The sequence below is a fragment of the Pseudochaenichthys georgianus genome, chromosome 10 (genome assembly GCF_902827115.2).
Source record: "Pseudochaenichthys georgianus chromosome 10, fPseGeo1.2, whole genome shotgun sequence".
In the NCBI taxonomy this organism is placed as follows: domain Eukaryota; kingdom Metazoa; phylum Chordata; class Actinopteri; order Perciformes; family Channichthyidae; genus Pseudochaenichthys; species Pseudochaenichthys georgianus.
In genome coordinates this window covers 7,779,675-7,807,177 of record NC_047512.1, presented here as the reverse complement: position 1 = coordinate 7,807,177, position 27,503 = coordinate 7,779,675, and the positions used below count along the sequence as shown (strand labels likewise).

General features: G+C 40.9%; 1 protein-coding gene across 5 annotated transcripts in view; it reads right to left on the bottom strand.

Annotated features, from left to right (window-relative positions):
* Nucleotides 1-27,503, bottom strand: part of LOC117453711 (LIM and calponin homology domains-containing protein 1-like) — a 122,425-nt gene that overhangs the window by 50,695 nt on the left and 44,227 nt on the right. For all 5 annotated transcript variants that reach the window (XM_034092645.1, XM_034092648.1, XM_034092649.1 and 2 more), the window contains exons 2-4: nucleotides 14,629-14,699; nucleotides 8,341-8,410; nucleotides 129-235 (exon numbers count right to left, since the gene is read on the bottom strand). In XM_034092645.1, coding sequence (XP_033948536.1) covers nucleotides 129-235; nucleotides 8,341-8,410; nucleotides 14,629-14,699 — 248 coding nt within the window. The remainder of the gene's footprint in view (nucleotides 1-128; nucleotides 236-8,340; nucleotides 8,411-14,628; nucleotides 14,700-27,503) is intronic.

Genomic DNA, 27,503 nt, shown 5'->3' with positions numbered 1-27,503 from the left:
GTGTGTGTGTGTGTGTGTGTGTGTTGGATATTTTTGATTTGATGATGTTTAGGAACATGATAAAACACACCCCAACCCGCAAACACACACCTGCTGACACAAGTTCATTCAGCAGCTGAAAGACTTACTTGGCAGTGGGGCGTGTTGACGTGTCCTGCAGGTCTCCAGGGTCAAACAGCTGGGAGCCTTTCAGTCCCAACTCCTCACAGCCTCGAAGAAACCCGCTCAGGTTGTCCTGCACAGAACACACACACACACACACACACACACACACACACACACACACACACACACACGATAAATACACTGCTGGCAAAAGGAGGTCCGGTCTGCACAAGGTCTCGACTCAAACACACCAGTGACTCACACTCTCCCTCTCGGATTCACTTAAGATCATAGTTATATGAGAAAACACACTTCTGGAATCATCACGATATCGCTTTATGAGGCCACGTTCATTAAGCGTGGACTTTTGACTTCCCCAATACTCACTTTATCCATGAAATAAACCCGATGCTACCCTTACATTTTAAACCAGGTCTTAACTCTTAACAGACCAGATGAACAATCTGTCCTATTATTTAAAAAGCGTCCTCAGTCTTTAGTTGTGAAATGGAAAAGCGTCCCCACAAAGACAGAAGCACTGCAGAGCTTCTGTTTCACCACTCATTAAGTGTCTCTATTCGAAACCGCTCTCTCGAGGTCTCTGACCAGCGAACACGCACAGACACACGAGCACACAGCCGAAGTGAAGAACAACTGTATTTACAAGAGATGACAAGAATGATATTTGACTGATTTGAACTCATCCGTGTCCCCCTGCGTACAAGCATGCCAACACACACACCACAAACACACACACCACAAACACACACGATTACACAACATGAACATAAGGATACCTGCTCGACAGAAACGTGACACCAGACGGTTTTGTGGACGGATTTGGTCCTTTCAGATTACTCCAATTTTCCCTTTTCACTTTCTGCCTCCTCCAAGTGGCGTCCTTTTTCTATCTTCCCTCCTTCACCTGCTGTCCCTCGCTGATTCCTTCCCTCTCTTCTTCCTTACCTTTCACTCTCCCCCCATCTTCTCAGCTGTCCTCCTCTCTCCCCTCTGCTCTCAGACTAACTCTTTGTTGGATGCAACCTGAGCCGAGCTCTCCTCTCCTGTTCCCAGGTTCTCTCTCTCTTTGTTTCTATGCCTCTCTTTCCTGCAGAGGGCCAAAGCCCTTCTCTCTCTATCTATCCCCCGCTCCCCTCCCTCAGGGTGTCACCATTTCCTCTCCACCCTGATTGTCCCAAGCACCCACTCATAGCTTTCTTTCTCACACACCAAAACACAAATACAATGCACTCACTACCACATACACCTCCACGCTAAATGCTGTTATGACTGTGCATCATTGTGTGTGCTCAGACACAATCAACTATGTTTGCACACGCTGAAAACATGCATGGCTAGTTGGCTACAAACACACTTGGGAAAACTTGTTCTCACGATCGTTTCTCATTTGTATCAGAACACCCTCTGAACTAACCCACCCTGCAGCTTCCTGTGTTGTTAGGACAGCACCATCTCTGTGCTCCTGGTGAGGGAACCCCACCCACACACACTCGCAGTCACACACAACAACTTCCTGAAGAAAAAAGACGCAGCTATCTCTTCTTTTGACAGTGTTAACCCAGGGAGGACACACACACAGCAGACTTAAAAATAAAGGGCTTTCAGTGTTGTTGCATCCAATTCATATCCATTTAATAATATTTCAGAAATAAGTTACGACCTGTGGAACAATAAGAGACCCCTTAGGGTGGGGGTGTTATGTCACAGGGACTCTTTGTGTGGAGGTTAACAGACCCAGGCCCTCAGGAGCTGTTTGATAAGGAAGCAGCAAGGAAACCATATTTCTAAGAGTGTTAAACAACAAGGGAGCACTTGAAAAGTCTAGCCAGGGGCGAGATGTGGATCAGCTGGCATTGATACGAATCTCAGCTCTCACAAAGCAACTTTACCACTAACATTTAAACCATTTGGTCTCACTTGGTTTAAATCTTAAATACAAATGGAAAAAACGAAACAGGCTAATTTCGAAGCACCTTGCTTAATGGCGAATAGTTAAGTGTGTCTTTGGAGTGCATGTGTCAAAAGATGACCATGGCTGTGAGGTGACTTGCAGGTCAGTGCCACAGGAAGCTGGGCGTTTACTGCAAAGACATGACTGACAGCTGAATGTGTTTGCATAAGGATGTACTTTGGCACAAAGCACTTGTGTAAAAAAATGTAGTCAAAATACATTTGGGCAAAGGATATACACAATTTGGAAATACCAACTATGTAGAAGAGTTTAAGAAAAACAGAAAAAAAAGTCACCACAGCATTTAGAACCACATCTTAATATATGCTTGGTTTACAAAATAAGGTAATTTGGAGTAAGCAGTAGAAACGAGGGCCACATATTCCAAGTACCCTTATAACTACCCGTAATTTTCGGACTATAAGCCGCGCCTTTTTGCCCCATTTTTCGACCCTGCGGTTTATATAACGGTGCGGCTAATCTATGGATTTGTACAGCTAACGGCCACTAGGGGACCTCCTAAATCTATGGATTTTACAGGTTACCGTCCACCACCTTTAACACTATGGGCTCTATGGCCGGTCCGCGCCCGCCACCTTTAAGCGGCGGGCTCCAGCAGGAAAAGCTGGAGGCCAGAAAAGAGTGAGACAGGTAGCGCGCCAAAGTAAAAGTGGAACCGAGAGACAGAACGAGAGACAGAACGAGAGCGAGACAGACGGACATTACGACCACTGCTGTAGATCACTGCCGGTACGTGCGCACCGTTTAAGTTTGAAAGTTGAAAAGTGTGTGTGTCTGAAACGCTATGTGATACAGTACAGTTTACACAGCACAGTACATGTTCTGTAGCTACTATTGCACTAAATGGTAACACTTGAATACGTTGTGCAAATATGCAACTTGTTTGTTGAAATGTTACTAAATGGGAGCTTCCTCAAACAGCCATCTCTTTCCCGACTATCCCCTCTGTGCACGAACCCGTACATTATGGTAATCAAACATTAAAACACCTGCGGCTTATAGTCCAGTGCGGCTTATATATGTACACATCATTCCATTGAGCTGCTGCGGCTTATATTCAGGTGCGCCTTATAGTCCGAAAATTCCGGAAGATGGTTAGTATCGTGTGTCTGTAACATACCGACAAAAGAGCTTGGGTTTCCTTGAACACAGCTCTCGTGTAATCTATATCTCACTACCAGGATTAGACCACCAAGGTTTCTCAGGGAGAGGATCAGTGCCCAAACCTTGATTTTGGACCTGGACAGAATCCAGAGAAAAGCTGCCCGAGCCACTTAGGTGTCAGTAAGAGACAGTATGTTCCTGATTCCTTTCTCTCCCTCCCAAGGATAACAACCAGAATTAAGAGCAAGGTGAAGCCAGCATGCTGCACTGCGCTGTGTTATTTATGGTCTTCAGTATTAATATAAAACACCTGCTGTCTCATGTGCTGTCGCAATGCATCAGCCAATATAAGCTATTTGTAATTATCAATCAGTATCTGTGTTGATGTCTGATTAGATGCAACATCAAGTGTCGGGCAAGAAGGCTAAATATAAGTTTAGTTTGAGAAACAAGTTGTTTTTATTGCGAGCATTTCCTGCTCGGTAGACGTTGCAGTCACAATCTTAAACACATAAATAATGATGTATTAAGTAATGGGTCTTTATTTAAAATGTACTTTCAACAGAGGTGACTTTTATAAAACTCCTAATATTGTCTTGAAAATGCAATATTAGGATAATGCTTACACACTGATGTGGTTTCATTCGAATCAAAATAGTTTAATTTTCATAGTAAATTCTTCTAACTATTCGATGCATAAGATTTCCTAAAAATGCACAACTGTCAGGACTTTGAAATCTCTCACTCCACCAAGGGCAGTTCAATTATCTCAGAAATACTAACAATGCATACAATCCTTCAAATGAATATGAAAATCCCCCAAGCTGGAGGTTTTACATATCGCTCTGAAGTCATGTTGTTCTCCGTGTACGTCACTGTTGCCCTAACGTTGACGCAATAACACATTCTTCTAACATTGCTACCATTTAACATGCAGGGCATTATCCACTGCTCGTCTGTTTACACACCGTAAAACATGAGCATACCAGTGGACCCGGAGACGTCCGGGGACCCAGAACGCAACAACCAACCTGTTCAGACCAACACTGAGACACACAGGGCCGAGCTGCCAAACCACTGAGGTCGCCGCTCTAATTACAAAACAGCCAGAGCTCCTCAGAGACTCATTTTCCCATTAGCCCCCAAACAGGAAGAGGAAGGGGGAGTCGCCTGTGTTTTATTACGATGGTCCAGATAACAGCAGACGCCTTGTTTATGTGTTTCTCGCCTCTTTAATCACAGCCATGAGGAAAAATACCTGCAAAGCCGCAGGAAGCCAAGAGGTCAAAGTATGCAACGTTCAGAGTATACAGGCTTTATTGTACAGACTGCAAACCAGTAGGTGTGATTTTTCTTTTTCTTATAGTATGTTGTCCTCAAACGGCTACTGTAAACATGTTGTGTTCAGGGAATGATGCATCCGCCCCTATGGGCCAGTTACCAATGGCCATGCAATGTTTATCCATCCTGAAACTGCAGCGCCTCACCTATGGCTAATAGGTTTAGTTGTTTTCAGCAAAAGCATCCACCAGCACAACAACAACAATGAATCAAAGCCGCATTCATACTCTGGAAACATATTGATACTTTCCATAATGGAACATTCGAAAGTGTGTGTTCGTCCAATAGAGAGGCGAAGTCCCGCCCATCTACTTCCGACCCATGGGACCGTATTTCGGAAAAATTATGTATTGAAGTCAATGGAGAGAGAAAACGTATCTTTCGATCCCGTTTGAATTGTGCCACGAATTAAACACATGATGTTTGTCAATCTTACAAAATAATTTCCATGTAAAAAAAGTCACAGTTTGTCGTAAAACTGTTGAAATATAAGACTATGGAAAATACGCAACTAGAAAGACTACAAATCAAAGACTTGCAAAATTCTCTTTGAAATTGACAAACATCATATGTGCAATTCGTGGCACAATTCAAACGGGATTGAAAGATAATCTTTCTCTCCCCATTGACTTCAATACATACTTTTTCCAAAATAAGGTCCCATGGAGGTCCCCCGGAGAGGGAGGGACTTCGCCTCTCTATAGATTGAATTACAAACAAATGTAGCGTTACTGTATCCACATGCTTGATGTTATTATTATTTACTTTGGAAGAGAAACTGCTAATGCAAATCAAATCTTCACATTTGTTTTCCACAGCCTTGATTCATCTCATTGAAATTAGGCAGCTAAACACTCCATTTAACAACCCGAGGAAGTTAATCGTTTTTACAGTTACTTGTTGACTTATAGAAAAGAGGCACTGCACCCTGATATATCTTTGAAAGTCATTACAAACCCTTTAACATGTGGCTGTCAGCAGCACAGATTAACTGATAACTCGCCATCAGGCTACATATAGAGGAATGTGTGATAAAGTACATGCACGACTGCAGGGTGTTGGCAGATGAGGGAAAGAAAGCAAAAAGAAAGCTCAACCAAAAACAAGGTGCAACAGGAACTTCACATTTATGTGTTATGCAAGGATGACAAACACTACCACGGGGAGTGAGCACAGAAGCGCCAGAGTGTAAGCCCTAACAGGATAATCAAGTGTTATTCTAGCAATGATTGTAAAGTGGGAAAAAGGCTTGTAAAGAATGTCGGTGTAATTATCGCCACTTGTAAAAAGCCAGAGACGGCTGATTGGCAGCCATTAGTGACGCCGTGTGATTAGAAAAGCTGTTTTAGCCCAAATCAGACTTCCTGTTCTCGTGTGTCCTGCTGTGATCTGAATGATTACCGGCTCCCCTTACACTCGTTACCATCGCCATGTTGTAGCCTGCTTTGTGTCTCACTAATGTGTATAGGGACTCAACAGCTCATAAATGCAACTTTGACTTTATGATTGTCATGACGGAGACAAATCAACCTGTCAGTGTCGTTGAATATGTTTAAATCACACCGATAAGGTCAGTAATGAAATACATAATAATGTCTCATCGTCCATACTATTAATTTTGTCCCAAGCCAAAATCTAATATTGTTTCTTAAGCAATGTTGTTGTCATGTTGTGATTTAAGATTGGATCCGGGATGAGCAATACATATTTGCTTGGAAAATATTTGAAAATGTACATTTTAGAGGAAAGAAATCTTAACGGGTTTGAACATTTTAATTATTGGTCTTTCATTTTTGTACCGTAACCTGGTCTTTCCAACAAAATACCCCCAATGTTTTCCACGAACGGCCTTTAAGACAGCAGTCAGGAATACAACAGCGAGCTACTGTAAGTTAACAAGAACTAAGCGATAGACTTTCAGTGTGTCTCTGTTTACGTGCCGGTCCTGGTTCATAAAGGTCACTTCATCCAGATCAAGGTCTTAAGGTGTCATGAAAGGGCTGCAGTGTATTGCACTGTACTCTGGTTTAAATGTATCAGTGTTCAGGTCTACTGAAATTCAAAGCAGGGGGCAAACATACATTTTTTATTTAAACTGCTGACTACAACGTACATTTATTTATTAATTTATTTTTTTCAAGGGTGTAAAACCAAAGAAAATACAAATGAAACAAAAGATGATACAGACATGATACAGTACTATACAAATGAATGCAATAACTAAACGAAATATTTAAATAATAATTGAATAATCTGTAGTATCATTGTCTGATAACAATAAACAACAACACTTTAGCTAATTACACGTCCGAAAAGGGGTCGGAAGAAGTTTACACTTATTTAATCCGACCCCTTCTCTCTTTAGTTTTTACTTTTTTTTTTTTTTACATCTTAATATACGTTAACATACAATATAAATGAATACCTTAACCTTGAATAATTCATATAATCATTCATATAATAATTATTGAATAACATTATTCAGTTGAGGTGTGATGACCTTGAAGGGATTTCTTCCTGCTAATATAAAAATATGTAGTCAATGAAAGGACAGGAACTGATATTGTCACACAGTCTACTGTGAATGTAACTGTGTCACACACGGCTGCTGATGGACACGTCTACTGCGACGACTAGGGTTGGGTATCGTTTGGATTTTTCGAACTATTCCAGTTCTGCTTTTCGATTCCGGTTCTTTGAGAGGGTAAAAATAAGTCCCATGCCAATTTCACTGGGAGAAAAATATATTTATGAAAACATTAAGTCATATCTGTATTCCTATTTACAAATCACTTAACTGTTTCATTTTGTATCGGTTATTGAATACAATTATATTAAAATAATCTCTGCATGGTTTAGTTAGTTGTAAGTGGTGCAGTTTGAGCATGTACAACTGGCCCAGTCTCCTCTGATGTTACACTGCAACCTGCTGCCTGTGAGACAGAGTCTGTGTCCAACACATCCTGCAACACACATGCTGCAGCTGCCCAGCTACTCACCGTTTGTAAAAGTACATCAATAGTATTTTCATTTCAATAATGTACTTTCTATACCCTGCTTCATAAACAATACTGACATCCCTGTGCTCCTTCGAGTCCGTCTCACAGTCCGGGATGTGAGGACAGCGTGAGGACAGCGTGAGGACAGCGTGAGGACACAGACAGGGAGGGTTCACTTCATAAAGGAAATGGCCGTCAATATTAACAACATAGGAGATAAAACGCTTAATAACATTCTACGTGTTAGAGAAAGAACATAAGAAAGGTTGTGTAGAGAGAGAGAGAGAGAGAGAGAGAGAGAGAGAGAGAGAGCTGGAACTGGATTTCGGTATCCAACCCTAGTGACGACTGAAACTGAGATCTTTGAACTGCATCCATCTGTAATCAAACCCCCATAACACACTTGCTACTGTATAATGTCACATGATTATTGTCAGTGTATGTGTGTAGTACTACTTTCTTTCTCACCTCCTTGGCACTCACTAAAGGTCCAGTTTGGATGGATATGTATCGCTAAAAAGTAGAGAAATAATCTGGCAAACTATGTTGATGTACTTAAAAAGGTGTTTGACAGGGTTGTTAATGTTTAGGTCGCCTCATTGCTTTGGAGAGAAGCACACTCATACGACAGCCCATTTGAAATGTAAATACATAACGTTTTTCATCCATGGGTTAAGGCAAATATACCAACGTGAACAGAAAAAGAAAAGTAAAGAAATGTAGAGAAATGATTTTCCAAAAAGATCATTGTACTCTCTGAAGTGTTGTTGTGAGGCTGCAGGAGGAAAGAGGACTCACCAGGCCAGCTATGGGTGTTGGAAGTCTGTTAATTTTCTTTACCAGGCCGGGTTTGATGGAGCTCAGCAACCTAACAGAAGACACACAGGGAAGAAAACATCACAAGCTGCATTTAATAATAAAAACAAAACAATTTGTTTTTCTTTGTAATATTTGAAATGAAACTCTGCAAAGTTCAAACCCAGTTCATACAGAAGGAAATAACTGCAGGTCAAAGAGATAGAGTGTGTGAAGCTGTGTGTTTGTCTTTAGAGTAAAGAGGGGGAACAAAAGGGGGAGAGAGAAACATTTTCTGAGGGTCCCATGGTGGCGTTGGCCCAAGGTTAATAACGACCGAGATACTAAATCACGGTGGAGAATCGGTGCGTCTCCTTCCCCCGCTGGGAGCTGTTAAATAGTTCCAGGACTCTTGGGAACACGGGAAGAGGTTTGTCCTTCTGCTGTCACATCTCACTGCAAGACAGTTTTGTTCCAGTATATTTCTACAGCCTTGGACAGCATGTCAGTCAGGAACCAGCCACAGTTCCCCCCTCTTCGCTCCCTCTCCCTCTCCAGTTTCTCTCTTTTGTGTGTGTTTTCATCACTGTAATTATTCTGCACTGTAAACTAAAAACCCACTCTGGGATAATCTTACAGTATTAGACACCGGCGGCGGCCCTGTGATGTTGATGGCATTCCAGCAGGTACTGTGTGATGAACTGCTGTAATTTACCTTTTAGTAAACTCTCTTTCTCTCAGACTTCCTGCTGTACTGCATGCTTCCCAGAATAACTTCCAACAACCCAGAGAGAAGGGTGTTCTCAGTGCCGCATACACTATGTGTAGGTGGGGAGAGTGGGCAATGCGAACAGTGGAGACAATATTTCAACTCTTGAAAGACATTATCAGAATAATGTTGCAGTCTGCTTTATTCTTTTATATTTAGCCTCCATAGAGGATTTCACCCTCTATTGTACGTGTGTCAAACTCAAGGCCCGGGGGCCAAATCGGGCCCGTGGTGGATTTCATTTTGGCACGCAGGATAATTTCTAATTACTATTAGATCTGGCCCGCCGGTATATTGCACGCACACCTTCACTCCATCCTGAGGGTCTCCTCCGCTCAGAGCCTGAGCCCAAACATTGATGACCTTGCACCCGAGATGAGACGCCAAGTATCTGAACTAGCATCAGAGCAGCAACCTGAGTTCAATGGATGTTTCCTTCTGCACTTTCTCTCACGACAACAGGGCATGTTTGGTTTGTTCTTTGAGGGAAATAGTTGTTTTGAAGCTGTTGTTGGCCTGTGGAAAAATGTGATAGGAAATGACTCTGGAAAAGCTGCAGATAGAGCCATAAGAAATGAATGCAACTGATCATTTAATGTTGTTTTTATAGGCAATCATTTAAGCTTTGTTAGTTCCAGGTTTAATATGTGCAATAAGTTCATTTCAATAAGTTCTGCAATAAACATTGAACCAGTCCGGCCCTCGACTAGTACCCATGTTTTCATTTTGGCCCACTGTGTATTTGAGTTTGACCCCCCTGCTCTATGGCCATGGAGCATCAGTACAGATGACTTTGTTTATTGCCCCTGAGATTGACTTTTTCAAAACATGAATCCAGATTCTCTTTTTGGGAGTGTGGCCCATTTGTGTCCACTCAAGACTGTCCCAGTTGTAAGTGTTGTTGTACGAGTGTTTCCTGTTTTTAAAAACAGACACAATCGAAACAAACATAGTACAGGCGACATAAATACATCCTCTTTTTGTATGTCAGGGACAAAGACATTTCCTGACGCCTTGGTTATCGGAAAGATAACGAGGTTGTAAAGAACTTCACTTTTGGAAGCAGTGAGATACAAAACAAACCTCTCTCCACCGCTGGACGGAAACCATTTACATGCATTAGTTGGCTAATTGCTTGTGCAGCGTTGCGAGAAGCGGATGTAAGGATGATGATCAGTGTTTCCCCTAGGTTTACTGCTTTGGGGGGGAGCTGCCTGAGCGGGGGGGGGGGGGCATGGGGATATATATATTTTAAATCCTCTGGAGCAGAGAGAGGAGCTGTGGATTATTGTTATTGATTAATGCATCAGTGTTTCTTAGGGTCGAAAAACACTAAACTCACAACTTAAAATGAAAGCATTTTGTTTATTTAAGGCGAGACACCCCAGGAGAATAGGGTAATTTTTTTTTTCTTGTATTACAAGTTTTCTGAAATAGCATGTTTAAATATGCAAATGAGCCATTGTCTCATTAAATAGGCGCATATTTTAACACATTTCAGGAACCAAAATCTGAACTTTGGATAAAGCCAGGTTCAAAATTCTTGTTTCATTTTGTAGTCATATTAGCATCTAAGGCTTTTACAGAAGGGATTTTGATTTTGAATATCTCTTTTTATCACTCCATAAACTGAAGTTATTGTACTTGGCCCGAAGAATCTACGAAACAAATTATCTAAAGACATACTAACTATGGATGGCATTAATTTGGCCTCCAGTGAGACTGTAAGGAATCTTGGAGTTATATTTGATCAGGATTTATCCTTTAACGCCCACATAAAATCAATTTCAAGGACCGCCTACTTCCATCTACGTAACATTGCAAAAATCAGGCATATCTTGCCTCAAAACGATGCAGAGAAACTAGTCCATGCATTTGTTACTTCTAGGATGGATTATTGTAACTCTTTATTATCAGGGAGTACCAAGAAGTCAATCAAGTCGCTTCAGCTGATTCAAAATGCTGCGGCTCGTGTACTAACCAGAGTTAGGAAAAGGGACCACATTACTCCTGTTCTGGCTGCCTTACACTGGCTCCCTATAGAACACAGGATAGAATTTAAAATTCTTCTTCTCGCCTACAAAGCCCTTAATGGGCAGGCGCCATCTTACCTTAAAGAACTCATTATACCCTACTGTCCTACTAGGGCATTGCGTTCCAAGAATGCAGGGTTGTTGGTTGTTCCTAGAATCTTTAAAAGTACAATGGGAGCCAGAGCCTTTCTTATCAAGCTCCACATTTGTGGAATCAGCTTCCAGTTTGTGTTCGGGCGGCAGACACCCTATCCGTTTTTAAGAGTGCACTTAAGACCTTCCTTTTTGATAAAGCTTATAGTTAGGGCTGATTAGATTCAGCCCCTAGTTTTGCTGATATAGGCTTAGTTTGTCGGGGGACATCTTACTTCTTCCTTCTCTCTGTCTATACCCGTGTACACTCATGTTCCGATTAACCCAGCTTCCCCAAATGTCTTTCTTTTTGGTGTCTATATACGCTGGGATCCGGAGTCATGGATGATCCTGCGGTCCTGTGTCCTGGATCGCGAGCGCTGGATCTTGAGTCGTGGCTGTGGTCCTGGATCATAGGTCCTGGATGGATATCCTCGTGGATTCATCTTCCTATTATACACACATGCATTTCCAAACATTTGGACTACCTATGTTGCAAATGTATTATCTTTTCAATTTACACACGGCATCTATTGCACGTCTGTCCGTCCTGGGAGAGGGATCCCTCCTCTGTTGCTCTCCCTGAGGTTTCTCCCATTTTTCCCTTTAAACTGGGTTTTCTTTGGAAGTTTTTCCTTGTACGATGTGAGGGTCTAAGGACAGAGGGTGTCGTATTGTCATACTGATATTCTGTACACACTGTGAAGACCACTGAGACAAATGTAACATTTGTGATATTGGGCTATATAAATAAACATTGATTGATTGATTGATTGATAAATCAGAAAATACTGTCAACAGCCCTAAAATATCAATTTTCGCCATGTTTTTAGGTATAAAATGTTATATAATTCAGGCTATGAATGATATATGAACAAACCCTTCTGTAAAAGCCCTCATAATATTGATAAGAATATAACAGGAAGGTTTGGTGTCTCTACGTGCAACTGAAGTGGACATTTCGGACTCGGAGTAGGAGAAAAAACAAATTTTTTGAAAACGACCTTTAAAGATTGCAGTGAGGCGCTAGCTAAACCCTCCTGTTCTCTGGATGACAGCTTGCGCCTCGACGCACTCCGTGAAGGTATTTCATGTTCGGGGTCATTTGTTTTTTGTATAATCTTGCTTTGTGCAAGTGAAAATTGTTGTAGTCTTCTCTGTGAACGTTTTTTTTGCCGTTCTTTTGCCATTTTGAGATTTCAATTTCTAGCGGTAAGCTAACCAGGAAGTCTTTTAGCACACCACGTGTGACGAAAGATTTAGTTTCTTTCACGATTGGTTGCTGATACAAAGGAAATGACCATATTTGGATCCGATGAGATTGTGCAGGAGAGACGGAGCTTTCCAACGATATCTCTGATGACATGGTGCAAACAGCGGTCGCTGTACTTTATGTTACGTTAGAATGCTAACTTTTGATGAATTTAGGAGAAATATACCGACGCAAATAGACAGACTATAGTAAAATAAACACTTAAATGTGTATTTTGTACGTTTTCCTTCCAAAAGCCTGAAAGAAAACATCAAAATAGCACAACATCTCAAAATGTACCAGTGCATGAAAAACGATGTTTTTGCCTGCCGTGTCTCGCCTTAATAAAAGAGCACATGTTCAATGTGAAAAGTGACAGTAGATATAGATTAGTTGCAATTTGGTGCTATATATATATATTTAAAATAAAAAACACCTTGAATTTCAGAGGGGGCTCCGTTGGCAGGGCGCAGCGCCCCTCCAAAACAATGGTAGGGGAAACGCTGATGATTAAAGGGGACCTATCATGCAAAATGCACTTGTTGATGTCTTTTATACATAAATATGTGTCCCCGGTGCGTCGGGGAACTCACGCAGCGTCAGAAAATAAAACCCTCTCTCTTTTCCTCCGTACCCAAATCTTTTAAAAACGGGGTACAACGAGCGGATACAGATTTGCTGCCGACATGACGTCAAATCAGCGGCGACCCACAGAAAGTTGCTATCAGAAACAACGTGTTTTGGACATAATCTCGTCTTTGTTTACATTAGCAAGCCTCGCTAACACTCAGAGCTAACCTGTACTGGAGAGCACATGTGTTTAAAAAGCAGGAAATAAAAAAAGGAACTCACCTTGTGATAAACCCGCAAGAGAAAAAGCATTTGAGCTCCATAATGTTTCAGAAATGAACCTTGATGTGGTTTAGAACAGGATGGCGTTTTATCACAGCAGAATATAACTTTCTGATCAGGCATTAGCTCCGCCTCCTCTTTTTTTCAAGCTAAGGACCCCAAAATCTGCGTTTGTCTAATAGGGCTGCAAAAGAGGGGTATGAGCAGTATGAGGCTACAATGGCTGATCGGTTTGGTATGTTAAGCAAAAAACTTCACCGACATGTTTTGTAATGGTATGGCCCGACAATATATTTCTCCAATATAGCATAATAGGTCCACTTTAAATAACAACAGTATAAAACCCAAAGATACTGCATTTGCAATCATATCAAACAGAAGCAAATAGCAGATCTTAAATTGGAAGACTGGAAACAACAAAGTCATAATAATAATAATGATTCATTAGTTATCAAGTAAGATGCCAATTAATGTTCTAAACATAGCGATTCATTCATTATCTGCATGAGATTCTGTTATCATTTTATAATGTGTGAATCACAAGAAGTGAAGACTTTGTTCCAGAAATTCCAAAACCAGTGGGGAAACTTTTAAATTGGATATGACATCTGTATTCACAACAAACAGGGTGTAGCATCAGCGTTGTGTAACTGAACTTGTCAGATAGGAATGTGGAGGAAGTGTCTGTGTGTGTTTTCAGTCTCATTTTAGCACCTCGCCTTATAATGAGCAGAAAAGAGTTCACCGTGTCTCATGTGAGGAACATGTAAAGGGTATCAGGCTCTCTGATCACCGGACCATAGTGAAACAAGTGAGGGCGTTTGGTTATTCGTAGATATTGCATTTGATTAACTATTAGGGCTTTTTTCCTACCAATGCAGAGAAAGGCCGAGCACAATCCTATACAAATGATATAACTATTAACTTAGTTTAAAGATATATTCAAGAATGCCAGTGACTTGACCTGCTAGAGAGCATTGTGATTATGACCTTTGCACTCTCAAGACTGGAGCTTTAATGAAGGTGTCACCCATTTTAATTTACCTTTGAACACAATCAATCATCTCTAACCCATGAAAAGTAAATAAAAACAAAGACATTATTTGAGAAGCCGATACGTCGCTCAGAAAGTGTCAAAAACGAACTTTCCAGAATATGATTACCAAAGATAAAAGCAAAAGAGACAGCTAGTACAGAAGCCTAATTGCTAAAGACAGTCAGATACAAACAAATAAGATATAGTGAGAACTTACTCGCACAGCAGTATCCCATTCTCCAAACCGCCTCTGAAGTCCTTGTCACCAAAACATCTTCCTGTCACAGCCTAGAAAGAGAGAAGAACGGAGTGAGTTGGCAAAATATAACAAAAACAACCAAACACACACCATTAAAAAACAAGTCAGTGTCTGACTCTAAAGTCTAAACACAAGCGCTCTACTTAGAAACCAAGAAACAAGCCCAACAACCTTTATAGAACACTCCTTTCACGTGTTTCCCTCACGATAAATCCAGAGAATGGTCCACAAAGAGCCGTAGCCGTATATCAAGTCCCTCTCTAGTTAACAGCACTAAACACTAACAAGCTTGACATAAGCCGCAATCATCCTGACCAAATGGCCGTGGCGGGCTAATGTGTTGTGACAGGGGGATTTAATGGCCAATAGTTACTCAGATCCTGTGAGGCTGCCTGTTTGCATGTATTTGCATGACGTACAGTACATTTTCAGGCATGTGTGCTTCCGTGGACGAATATAGCAACTCAAGTGCAGGCTTCTTGTTTGTTGCACAACATTTACTTGCACACAAACACATGGTGGAGAATCTGAACAGGTCCCAAACATGTGTAATGGTCTGTCACAGCAACATGTTGGAAATAAATTGAACCCAAATTGCCGTTTTCTGCATATGAGCTTCAGGTTCAGGTTATTTATTTGTACCCGTAGGTAGATTCTGTTTGCAGAGAAAAATACAAGGGTTCCATCCTGACACTAAAAACAAACAACAGACACATCTCTAATAAAGGACTAGTAAAAGTACAAGTATACCCTGCTCAACCAAATCTCAAAAATATTTAAAAAACATTTTAAGAAGGAAAACACTAGTACAAACATGGACATTCAAAATTCACAATTCAAAATTAAATAAATACATTTCTGCTGAAATGTTGACCTTTCACCTTTATGTATGTGAGCGAATAGGGCATCTTATTCATTGTGTATGCCCAGGGTTGGGTTGTACCGGAATACATGTAACGGCGTTACGTCATCAGAATACAAAAATCAAGTAACTGTATTCAGCTCGGGTTACATTTGAAAAAACGAGTAATCTGATTACAGTTACTTTCGTAAACCTGAAATGAATACATTTTGGATTACTTAAAGAAAGATTTCCTCTCACCATTTAATATTCATTACTAAAGGTACAGTCGAATCATCACAGCGCACAAAACCTATTACCGCCGCAGATGGATAAAAAAATGCTCGGGTCCGCTCAGTGAAATAATAACAACGAAACATGGAGGAACAAAAGTATGCGTTTAAATCGTGTGTGTGTTTGTAGAGGTGTGTGTGGTTAAAACACATCAGCCACACCGCTCTTTAGCCTTTCTAATGATTCTGAAGGTAAACACAGCGAACCCTCCCGCTGCCTCCTGGCGCTGCAGAGATGTCATGAAGTGAAGGAGGTGTTCCTTCTATAAAACAGCTGTGGGCAGCAGATACTGTGAGAGTCACGGACATGAATTCATAGATCAAGGCAGATTGGTGCACACACTCTCCTGTTTTGCCAATCCGGTGCTTAAACAAATATAGCTCTAAACCCCTGGTCGAAATGTCCTTAAAATAAAGTCTGAGTTCGACATTTTAATTCATGTCCTGCAGAAGGCGACACGCCCGTTCTAAGCCGTGTCCCTCACTCCTCACGTCCCAAGCTGCATTCCCAAAAAGTTTATGTTGTTACATCGTTTCAGATGTTATGTTTCAGTCGTGCTCTTGATAAGCCATTAAAACAGTAAAAACACGTTCAGTTTCCTTTTGCTTTTTGTGTCTCCTGTTCACCAAAACATACCCATCTATCTGTGATGGAAAAAGAAAGTAATCCAAAAGTAATCTAAAAGTAATCTGATTACTTTTTTAAGACACGTAACTGTAACTGTATTCGGATTACTTTCAGAGCCATGTATTCAGTAATCAGTAACTGATTACATTTACAAAGTAACCCTCCCAACCCTGTGAATGCCTCACATGAAAATGCAAAAAAAAAATCACAAGTGCAACAGAGATATAACTGTCCCAATCAAGAATAGTGGTTGTTGCAGGACTTTTAGGACCAGGCCTACTTATGGCGTATTTCCACTGCAGCGCGTAGCACGGTTTAAGTGTGCCGTGCCAAAGCCGGACCGTTTTTTGTTGCGTTTCCACTAGGGGTAGTTTTGGTTAACGGGTACTTTTTCACACTTTTTCTGGCCCCTCAAAACAGTGGTTCCCAACCTGGGGGGCGCGCCAAATATCGCGGGGTGTGCCAGGCTTCAGATGATTTGAAGCCAAATATATATATTTTTTAAATTTACATATAATTGTAACGCAATACATGATTGTCGCTTTAAAAATGGATTAATTAATTTTAATAAAAATTCAAGTTAGTAGCTAATAAAAGGCATACAAAAACAGAAATGTATATTTGTTTCTTTAATAGAAATGTTTCTTCTGCCCGTAAAGTGTCCAAACCAAACTTGTCTGGATAATAATTGTCCATGCCGGTTCCATTTTGTAGATTATTTACGCCTTTTGAATCCACATAAAACACATCGGCAAAATCCGGCTTACTTTGAGCATGTGTTTTAAACAGTTTAATCCCTTTGTGAATTGTTTAATTTCTTCATACAGCGGGCATCCAAATGAATTAACCCCGAGTCCAATAACCATCAAAGACACTCCAATAGTGCTCCTTAATTACGCTTTCATCCTCCTTTAACAAAATACTTCACATTCATCCAGTTTGTGACAGTAGTTGCAGCATTTTTGAGACTTTGAAACTTTAATTACCGCCATCGTGCCCCGGTGGAATGAGCCCCCCATCAGGACAGCAGATAGCTTGCACATCTTCCGACGCAGACTGAAAACTCATCTCTTTCGACTCCACTTCGAGCGATAGTACTAATAAAGGACTGGCTTATCTAAAGCCAGTTGAGTAGCAGTTGAAATGTTTTAGCCCTGAAGTACTTATATGATTCCGTTGTCTTAAAGTTTGTATCTTCCTGGTCGAATGCACTTATTGTAAGTCGCTTTGGATAAAAGCGTCAGCTAAATGCAATGTGATGTAAAATGCGTGTTTTCTGAATGGAGATCCGCTAAGCTAACGTTGTATATGCTTGTCCACACTCACAACAACGGCCTATATAGACATAAATAAACCAGCGACTGTATTAGCCATGACACAGACAGTCTGTGGTTTGTACTTGCTTAACTTTTGTCTAGTTTCTGAACAGATATGAGGAGCTGTGAGCTCTGAGTGCTAACAGCTAACGGCTGATGTTGGTTTTGTGGTTCGCATTGAAGATGACGTCACGGCTCCGCCTACACTGCGTTACTATAGTTACTACCCCAGTTCCTAAACTGTTATGGAAACGCAACATGAAGTGAGCCTGGCCTACCAAGGCCTAACTATACCGTACTAAGCCGTGCGAGGCCCTGCAATGGAAACGTGCCATTACAATCCATTTCTTCTTAGAGTGTCACAGGTTTGGTCATAGAAAAAGGGAGGGGGGCTTTTGTCTGCTGGGTTGGAAGCCAAAACAATTATTACATTTCCTGAAAGATTATTTTACATGTATTTGCACAGCTGTGGAAGAAAAAGTGTGTAGATGTAGAGTGTCTGGGTCAGCTGTGTGTTTTGTTTCTGTCAGCTTCTTGGCCCGTTGTGAAGCCTGGAGCCGTTACAAAAGGAATGGACTGCTGTGTGTAAGCAAGGAGGTCGACAGTAGGCCTCATTTCTGCTGCTGGGGGGTGCTGGGGGGGCACAGAGATATGTCGTGTTTGGTACTCGGGACTTAGACAGAAAGAAAGCACATAAAGATAGAAAAACAGAGAAAAGAGAGAGGTAAATATGTTCCCTTTATGCTGCCATTTAGGTATTCATCGCTGCTTTTCCCTTCTACTGTACACCAGCAGGAAATGGTTTGCTTCGTGGGTGGACAGTATCAAAGTGATGTGTGCGGTCTGAGTGTGAGGCCAATAAGTTTCAACCAGGGGTTCCCAAAGTGGGGTCGCGAGCCCGAGTGAGGGTCGCAAGATGATTACAAAATAAAAAAAATAAAAAATGTAATACATTACATTTTTCAGGGGCGGACTGGCCATCTGTAGAATTTCCCCGCAGCGAGGCTCCCCCCGTTGACAATCCAGTAGCGCAGCGTTTCTCCACTTACTGTAGACTTTTATCCATTGTTTGTTTTATATGCTTCTCGAAATCCTAAAAAACACTTTTTTTTTCTAGAACAGATTACAAATCGCCTGAAAATGGTACAAACAAGTGGCAACATGTGTGACGAAGGTGTTGCGCCCTGGCTAAATCATGCAATCAAAACTTAAGCTTGCTCCATGCGGAGATATTCCCGCGAGAGTGCGGAAAATGTAAATAAATAAATGTATTCACTAGGGCTGTCCCGAATACCATTTTTCGGGCTCCGGATATTCGGTAGTAATCGGCAGCGAATATTCGGCCCACGCGGGGCGGGGGCGTAGTAATCAGCAGCGAACCGCTTCAACGCGCATATTTTGGTGTATTCACAGCATTCATTTTGTTATTCTCCAGTATTGTCGTTTTATAGTTATTAACCCAATTTGGGTTCTTTGAAATTGAAAAGGATATCGCATTGTGTTTGTTACTTTCGTTGCAGTTGTATATGTCTTAAGTGTAATTTGGCTTGGCTTCCGATTTATGGACATGCTTTTATTTTGAAGGAGAGGTAGCGCTGTTGACAGGAAGTTCTTGTAGCTTTGAAAACAACGTGACGGAGATTAACGGAAAAAAGTAATATCTACATATAAAGACGGAGAAAGTAAACGATAACGTTTATGGTTAAGTGTTAGCCCTCCCCGGACAAGCTCTTACGTTGATATTGGAGATTTCAATAAATTCAATTTAAAAAACGAATAACGAAATTGAAACTGAATAGTACTTCAACGAACGAATATTCGGATATTCGGGTACAGCCCTAGTATTCACTAGCACCTGCACTAAACCCATGTTCTATGAAAACAGTTAATGGACCTGCTCTTCCTTGAAGATCTGCCACGTAAAAGTTCGTAGATTAAAAAGCTCATTCTGTATCGATATTTTAGATTTTTCTACTTAAGATCTTAAGTCATAATAACATGATTGTAGAGTAGTCAATAACATTTCCAGGCCTTCACTGTGAATGCAAAGCAATCCCAGAGTTATTACAGAGTAGTGTTCCCTGGTTTTGTTCACATTCCGATTTTGCTAAAAATAAAATGGCCAACATACTTTTATATCTGAAGCTTAAAATATCTGCAGCCAAGAAGATGACCTTAATTTACGAGCCACTCAATAAATGTCTCACATGAATGTTAATGTCCTTACTTCTACAGATGGATGACCTTGTACTGTTTTGAACAGTCTCTTGCCAAACAATACACACCTGGTTTTGGGTTACTAACTAAAAAGGAATGATGCGGGCTGGTTGCTGCAGGGGTTGAACAGCCTCTCCGATAACTAGGTCAGCTGTTCACTGACCTTGCAGATGAGTGTACACGGGAAGATTAAAGTGTCACACTCCCTTGACACAGAGATTACAGTGACACCACCTTCATACTTTGAGGACAGAGTGCAGCCAAGTGCAGGACAACAAGTAAGGTCAGACACAGTATAACTATCACCATTTTTAAAGACAACGAAATCTGGGAAAAATTAGGATACAGATGGTGTTGTTCAATTTCAAATATGAAAACAAGCAAAATAAATGACGTGATGCATAAAAGCCGCATGTGTATTAAAACGTTTTTTCCATATTCAATAAATCCCCAAATATTTTTATTTTATGGGCCACTGGTGGACCAGAACCGCCAGCTGGATAGGTTTATGGTTAGGTCAATTAATAGTCTGTCCTTTGGGGTGCATGCACATTAACATAGATGACATATTACTCTTCTAGCTATGACAAGGGAATGACAGGGATGACTTTTCTCGCATTATCTTGATGTGCAGTTTGGCAGTGACCGCACAGCTGCTAAGGACCTTGGATCATGTTAATCTGCGGCTCCCATTGGTGGCGCAAGTGAGCTGAAGTGCACCTGAACATCCTGACTGACCGGAGGCCTTCGTTTGAGACAATTAGGCACCATGTAAGCGACCTTGGGTCCCTTGAAAGGCGCTATATAAATCAAAGCTATTATTATTATTATGTAATAGAGAATCAAAATGTATTTTATTAGCAAATGCTGCGTGAAAGGGGAACACATACTGTAACCACCATACGAGTCGGAACTATTACTCACTGGTACCTCAACATCAAGAGGCAGATGGAGAGTATTACCGTCCTAACTCACACAATCACCTCCTAGAGGATTTGTTGAGGTTACATCTAGGGATGGAAGTTGACATTGGTAAATTGACTGCATTTCTATAGCATTATTTTGTCTACCGAGCAGCAGTAAAGGTGTTTAAAAAAAACATACTGCTTTTTCAACAATCTAAGTTGCAGGAGAAGATGCCTGTTCAGGTTTCAAAATTAGATTAAGAGCTGGAAAGCTTATTTGAATTGTTTCTACTTCAAGCAACAATTCCATCTACATCTAACACTAATTCTATCAATATAATGCAAAACTAGGTGGCGACAATAAGTAAATATATATTTCTTAAAGGTCATCTATTATGCAAAATCCACTTTTTCATGTATCTTATGCATCAACATGTGTCCCCTCTTCTTCATGTCTCTTCTACATCAACATGTGTCCCCTCTTCTTCATGTCTCTTCTACATCAACATGTGTCCCCTCTTCTTCATGTCTCCTCTACATCAACATGTGTCCCCTCTTCTTCATGTCTCTTCTACATCAACATGTGTCCCCTCTTCTTCATGTCTCCTCTACATCAACATGTGTCCCCTCTTCTTCATGTCTCCTCTACATCAACATGTGTCCCCTCTTCTTCATGTCTCTTCTACATCAACATGTGTCCCCTCTTCTTCATGTCTCTTCTACATCAACATGTGTCCCCTCTTCTTCATGTCTCCTCTACATCAACATGTGTCCCCCTCTTCTTCATGTCTCCTCTACATCAACATGTGTCCCCTCTTCTTCATGTCTCTTCTACATCAACATGTGTCCCCTCTTCTTCATGTCTCTTCTACATCAACATGTGTCCCCTCTTCTTCATGTCTCCTCTACATCAACATGTGTCCCCTCTTCTTCATGTCTCTTCTACATCAACATGTGTCCCCTCTTCTTCATGTCTCTTCTACATAAACATGTGTCCCCTCTTCCTCATGTCTCTTCTACATCAACATGTGTCCCCTCTTCTTCATGTCTCTTCTTCATCAACATGTGTCCCCTCTGTGTGAAGAGACTCTGAAAGTTTCAGGAACAAAGATTCTCTCTCTTTTTGATCCATTTCTATAAAAACTGAAAATGAGCTGATCAGATTTTGGCCACTTTATGATGTCATCACGATGTGTTGTCTTGTGTAACCATTAGCCAATCAGCAACAAGGTAACCCCCCCCCCCCCACCTTATCACCTGAATCTCCTCCTAGAGCATCATTGAGTTCTTTGTAACCAAATGTCTCTCAGAGGGGCGTGGGGAGGGGCTCCTTATTTTTATCTAAAGTAACAGACAGAGAATCAGCACTTTGGAAACAGGGCTGAAACAGAGGGGATTATGGGTAATGCTGCAATGATGTGTTTGGTGTTTCAGAAAAATACTTCAGAGACATGTTCTGTATATATCCGAGACCTTTAATATATTGATGAAAAACAGTATAATAGGGACCTTTAAAGCAGAACACTGGCCAAGTGAATTGCAGAGCACACATGCATGCTGAAACAGACAATACACTGCAATGTCATTACAGTTGGACACAAACACGTGAATGGAAAGATGCATCCTGAAAATGCTGGAAACGTCTAGATCTGAACTCAAACCACGCAGGGTCATGTGAGGGGACTCAATTAAAGAGAGGAATGTGTCACCTTTGTTGTTTTCGGTGGAACGTCGCCCGCATTGTTCCACAAACAATCACACAATGCTGATTTGCTTTTTATCCCTCTTTTCACTTCCTTCCCTTTGGAAACACTTCATATCCAGACTGAAGTATTTCTGTAGTGGCCATCACCATCACTTTGATATCCAAAAACACAGGATGTCTACAGCAGTCTACATTTGTTTAGAAAAGGCATGAATGAACTTTATAGAAGTACATTTAGCTTTTGCCAAATCAGGTTTCCCTGAGAAAGCAGTAGTGGGTGAAGCTATTTTTTTGCTTTGATGACATATACAATATAAAACCCAAAGAGGTTTTAACGTGAACACTCCCGGGAGACATTGCTTTCATGTTCTGAGGGATAAAACATCAATGTGATGAGAGCAGACTCCTCTACAGTCAAATAATGTCAAGGCAATTTAGTGAAATAAAACCACGAGGAAAATTAGAATTTAACAGATGAAGAATAATGAAAATTTGGTCAGGCAATTTTCCTCAAAGCAACACACACATCAAGAGTTTTCCATCAAACAGTGATCAAGTCCATGACTCTCACATCTTGCCATTTTAACTAGTTTACTTCAATCCGTCCACCCTGGGGGCCATCCAATGAAAACAGATATATTGCATTGTAGCAGTCGTCTCAGGGGCCCTAGGGGGAAAGGCTACCTGTCCTAAATTAACGACCAATAATTCAAGGTCTGAGACAGCTTGGTTTCTGTGACTTCAGGAAGTAAAAGACTAGCTACTTTAAGACCCCGGGGCGAGTGATGTCCGCCTGTTAAACACTTGACAGCTGCTAGCTCTATGGCTGGTAAACATAAACAGACACATGTGCTCCCAAGCCACACGCCTGCTTTGTAGTCAAAGCATTCTACTTTACATGTTGTTAAGTGTGTTGCATAATCCTGACTGAATCCAACTCAGGGTTCAAGAACCCGTGTAAACACGTATTCTGGCCTTCAGCCAATCATCTTGTTAATTCAATTTGGCAAGAGTGCTTATTCTGTAAATGCTTCTGGTTCCAAACAACAGTACAAAACCACAGTGTGCACCATGGTAATTTAGTAATACAACCTTTTATGACCCGAGTTAGGGGAATAGAAACAAACAATGCTGCTGATGAATGATTTGTGTAGTCTCTAGACTGAACAATGAAACCATTCAACTTTTTCAGTATTGAAGAAACTAATTCAACAGTTTCATGACAAGACAAAACACCGCCCTGGAACAGACACTCTTAGTCAACCGCCAAGTTTTTATCATCAATAAAAAAGATTTAGATCTTGTCATTGGCTTTTAAAAAGGAACAGGATTTTTTCCAAGCAGAATTAAAATTGGGAACATCTGAGTTTTTATTGGCCTCTGGCTGGGGGTCCTCTAAACTAATGGAGTTTCAACAAGTTCAGCCAAAGGTCTGGCGTGTTATCTGCCAACGATCAACCGCTCAGACTTATTTATAAGATGCCACCACTGAAACCACCGCAGGGATCCAGTATTGTGACTATGGACTGTCTGCTCTGTGCTCAGTGTGCTGGCATGTCGTCCGTCAGACTGAGGGAGAGTTGGGAGTGAAGGGGCTGATGTGAGATAGTACTTCAACACAATTAAAATAATAGATGACAGTGTTTCCCACAGAATTTGATTCTATTTGTGGGGGCACCGCACCCCTCCCCCGGCAAGAAAAGCCAAAGGCCCCTTAACCTTTTCGGGTGGCACACGCATCCACCCCCCCCTCAAATAAGAAAATACATGCAAATTCATGGCTACTGTAGACAACGTTCGTGTTGCTCTGTGTTGCGTTGTTAATGAGTGAGACACACCGGAGTTGAGGATCTGTGGGGTTTATTCTCCCAAAAATATAATTTACAATTTAGGCCTTTAGCAGACGCCTTATTCCAAAGCGACTTACAATGATCGATTACAGGGACATTCTCCCTGGAGTAGCTGAGGGCTAAGTGCCTTATTCAAGGACACACTAGTGGTGGTGTTCCAGGCGGGATTTTAACTCGCAGCCTTCCGATCATCAGCCCACCTCACTATCCATTAGACCACCAACATTTAAAAAAAGACTTATTATTAATTATTTTATGAGATCCATTTGTGGCGGACGATATTTAATGTATGGGAAACACTGGATGAATACTACAAAAGTTTGAGCGCAAATGAAGTCTACTTGAACTTTCCTACATTGAGTAGGAGAGAGTTTGAGAGAGTTCATCTTAAACAACAGGCCCACGGTCCATGGCAACATAACTTTCGGGCAGAAACATTGAGTTGGTAATCAGTTCGTTAATCAGGAAAACCAACAGAAAATGATTTGGGAACCACTTCTTAATTGTAAAGGTTTGCTGCTATCGTCTAATTCATATTTCTGAAAATGTAGGATATTTGGGTGATGATGAGCATTGTTCATCATTTAGTAGACTAAACTTTTGACGGACACAAATATTTATTTTTTAGTCAATTTATTGAACATGTCGGAAACAAAACATTCAACAATAATAATAATAATAATAATAATAATAATATATATTCTTTTTTTTCTCACTCATAATAATAACAAAGTACAAAAAAATAAAATAATAAAAAAATAATTCTCAAATAGTCTCCGTCATGTTCAATAGGGGCAAGAAGAAGCTTAAAAAAACAAACTTTTCTGGTCCCACCCCCTCCAGCATACATGTTCCTTAGAAATAAAATATTAGGTCATCGTCATCAGCGACATGTTTGTCTGGTTATTTTTATTTTTTTTACAAAACAATCACAAGAAACATCAAATGGGATTGTACAGGTCCTGTTCATAACCATTAATGATTTGGCTCTTAAATAATACTTTCAGTTTAGATAGACTTGTACAATATTTCAGTGCATCATTACAGTTATTCCACAGACTAATATTCATTAGTTGTTTGAAAACCAGGTGTCTAAAGAAAATCTAATAATCTCTGAAAGGATAAAAATGAAATAAAATATGTCTACATATATCTACAGAATATGACAAAGACATCACATATCAATAAGTATATGCCACAAGGTATACGCTGTACAACAATGACATACAGTACTAGATGATAGGGATGTCCCGATCACCTGTTTTTGCTCCCGATCCGATTCCGATTAGTTGATTTTGAGAATCTGCCGATACCGATTTTTCCCAATCCGATCTTTATGCAATGCATTAAGAGAAAAAAAAGGTAACAGATAACGGCTGGTCATCCAACGCGATGAATTCAGCTATCTTGGCTGTTATTGTGTTGGCCTTTTCACTGTTCTGGGGCAGTTTCTCTTTCCTTTTAAAAGTCTCTGAAAGTGTCGGTTGTTTCAGTGCCGTTACCTGAGTGGCCGCTGTGTACTCGCCGTGTTGTTGTTGGTGTTTGTTTCTCAGGTAGCGTATTAGATTGGTCGTGTTGAACGTAGCTCTGTTCTTTCCACCACACGGAACCTCCTTCTTGCAAACATTGCATCTGGCTGTTACACTGCCTTCGCTTTCAATTTTATAATACTTCCAAACTCCTGACATTTTCTCCGTCCCGACTCCCGAGTCACCAGCTGGACGTAGCCTCTCGTTAGCTTGCTGCTACTATAGACACTGCGCCCACTCTGTTGCCAGATTTCAGAGAAATAAGCAACCAGGTCTGAAAACAAGCCCAAAAGAAGCAACACATACATGATGTTGTGTAATTTTAAACCAAAACTAAGTCCTCAGGATGACTTTAAGAGGTGAACATGGTTATTTTTGTTTTGTAACATTAAATAAAAAAAAAAATATTTTATAAAAAAAAAAAAAAAAATCCCGATCCCCGATTTTTTTCTCCTGATTCCGATCTTTTGAAAATCACGTGATCGGCTCCGATCCCCGACCACGTGATCGTATCGGGACATCTCTACTAGATGACATTACAAACCAACTCCCTTTCAGAGAGCACACTGAGCTGCTTTAGGGATCTGGGGGAAATGTAAGGCTGGAAAACTAAATGTGTATTTTTCCCTTGATGACTAATTGCTGCACGCATCGTGTGGTTTCCTGCATTAGCAGAGGTTTTAGAAGATGTGGGCTAATGTTGGATCCTGCTTCTGAAGCCTGCGTGGCAGATCACTGCTAAATGAGCACAATCAGTCCCAGATCTCACCATCATGTCAGACTGATGCTGAGACACTGACGCCAGGAGATACGCTCCAGTATACTTTATGGTGGGAGACAGGGAAGCACATTCACAGAGCAAAATGTAGGAGGACTATCAGTTAATACAAATATCGCTAGTCAAAGATTCATGGTCTATAAACACATCAGCATAGACATTTGATGTCAGTTTGTGTTTACAGGAGGTTGACCACTTTGTTTCTTTTTGGCGGGAGATGAGACGGACCGCTCAATAGAAGCAGCGGAAGTTGGAAACCACTTGGGCTGAGCTGGAGCCGCTGCACAGGCCAGAGACAATGAACAAAAGAGCTTTATGAACCAGGGATCATCGCAGGTAATGAGAGGTAATACAGTATAATTGGCTTGGTATTATACAGAGGAATCTGCAGTGGACCGCAGCAGCCCAATTCCAGAGTCTGACCGCACGTTCTGAGGGGAATGTTTAACAGACTGATAGGATGACAGGCTCAATCTGTTGTGAGAGACCACGTTTCATAGACTACAAATAATAGCTAAATATCAAAAGACCACCAGGAAGAACATGATTTATGACCTCTGAAGATTAAATGACCAAACACTAATTTAAAAAGCATTCAGCAACAAAACTATCCCATCATTTTCTCATGAAATGATGCGTGGGACAGAATGTTATGCAAGATCTTTGTGTTTGGATAATCACAAGTGTACTATTCACATGTGCCAACCACACGCAGCAGGCAGCAGCAATGAATGATGTTGATTGGTAGTCATGGAGAGCACAATAAAAGGA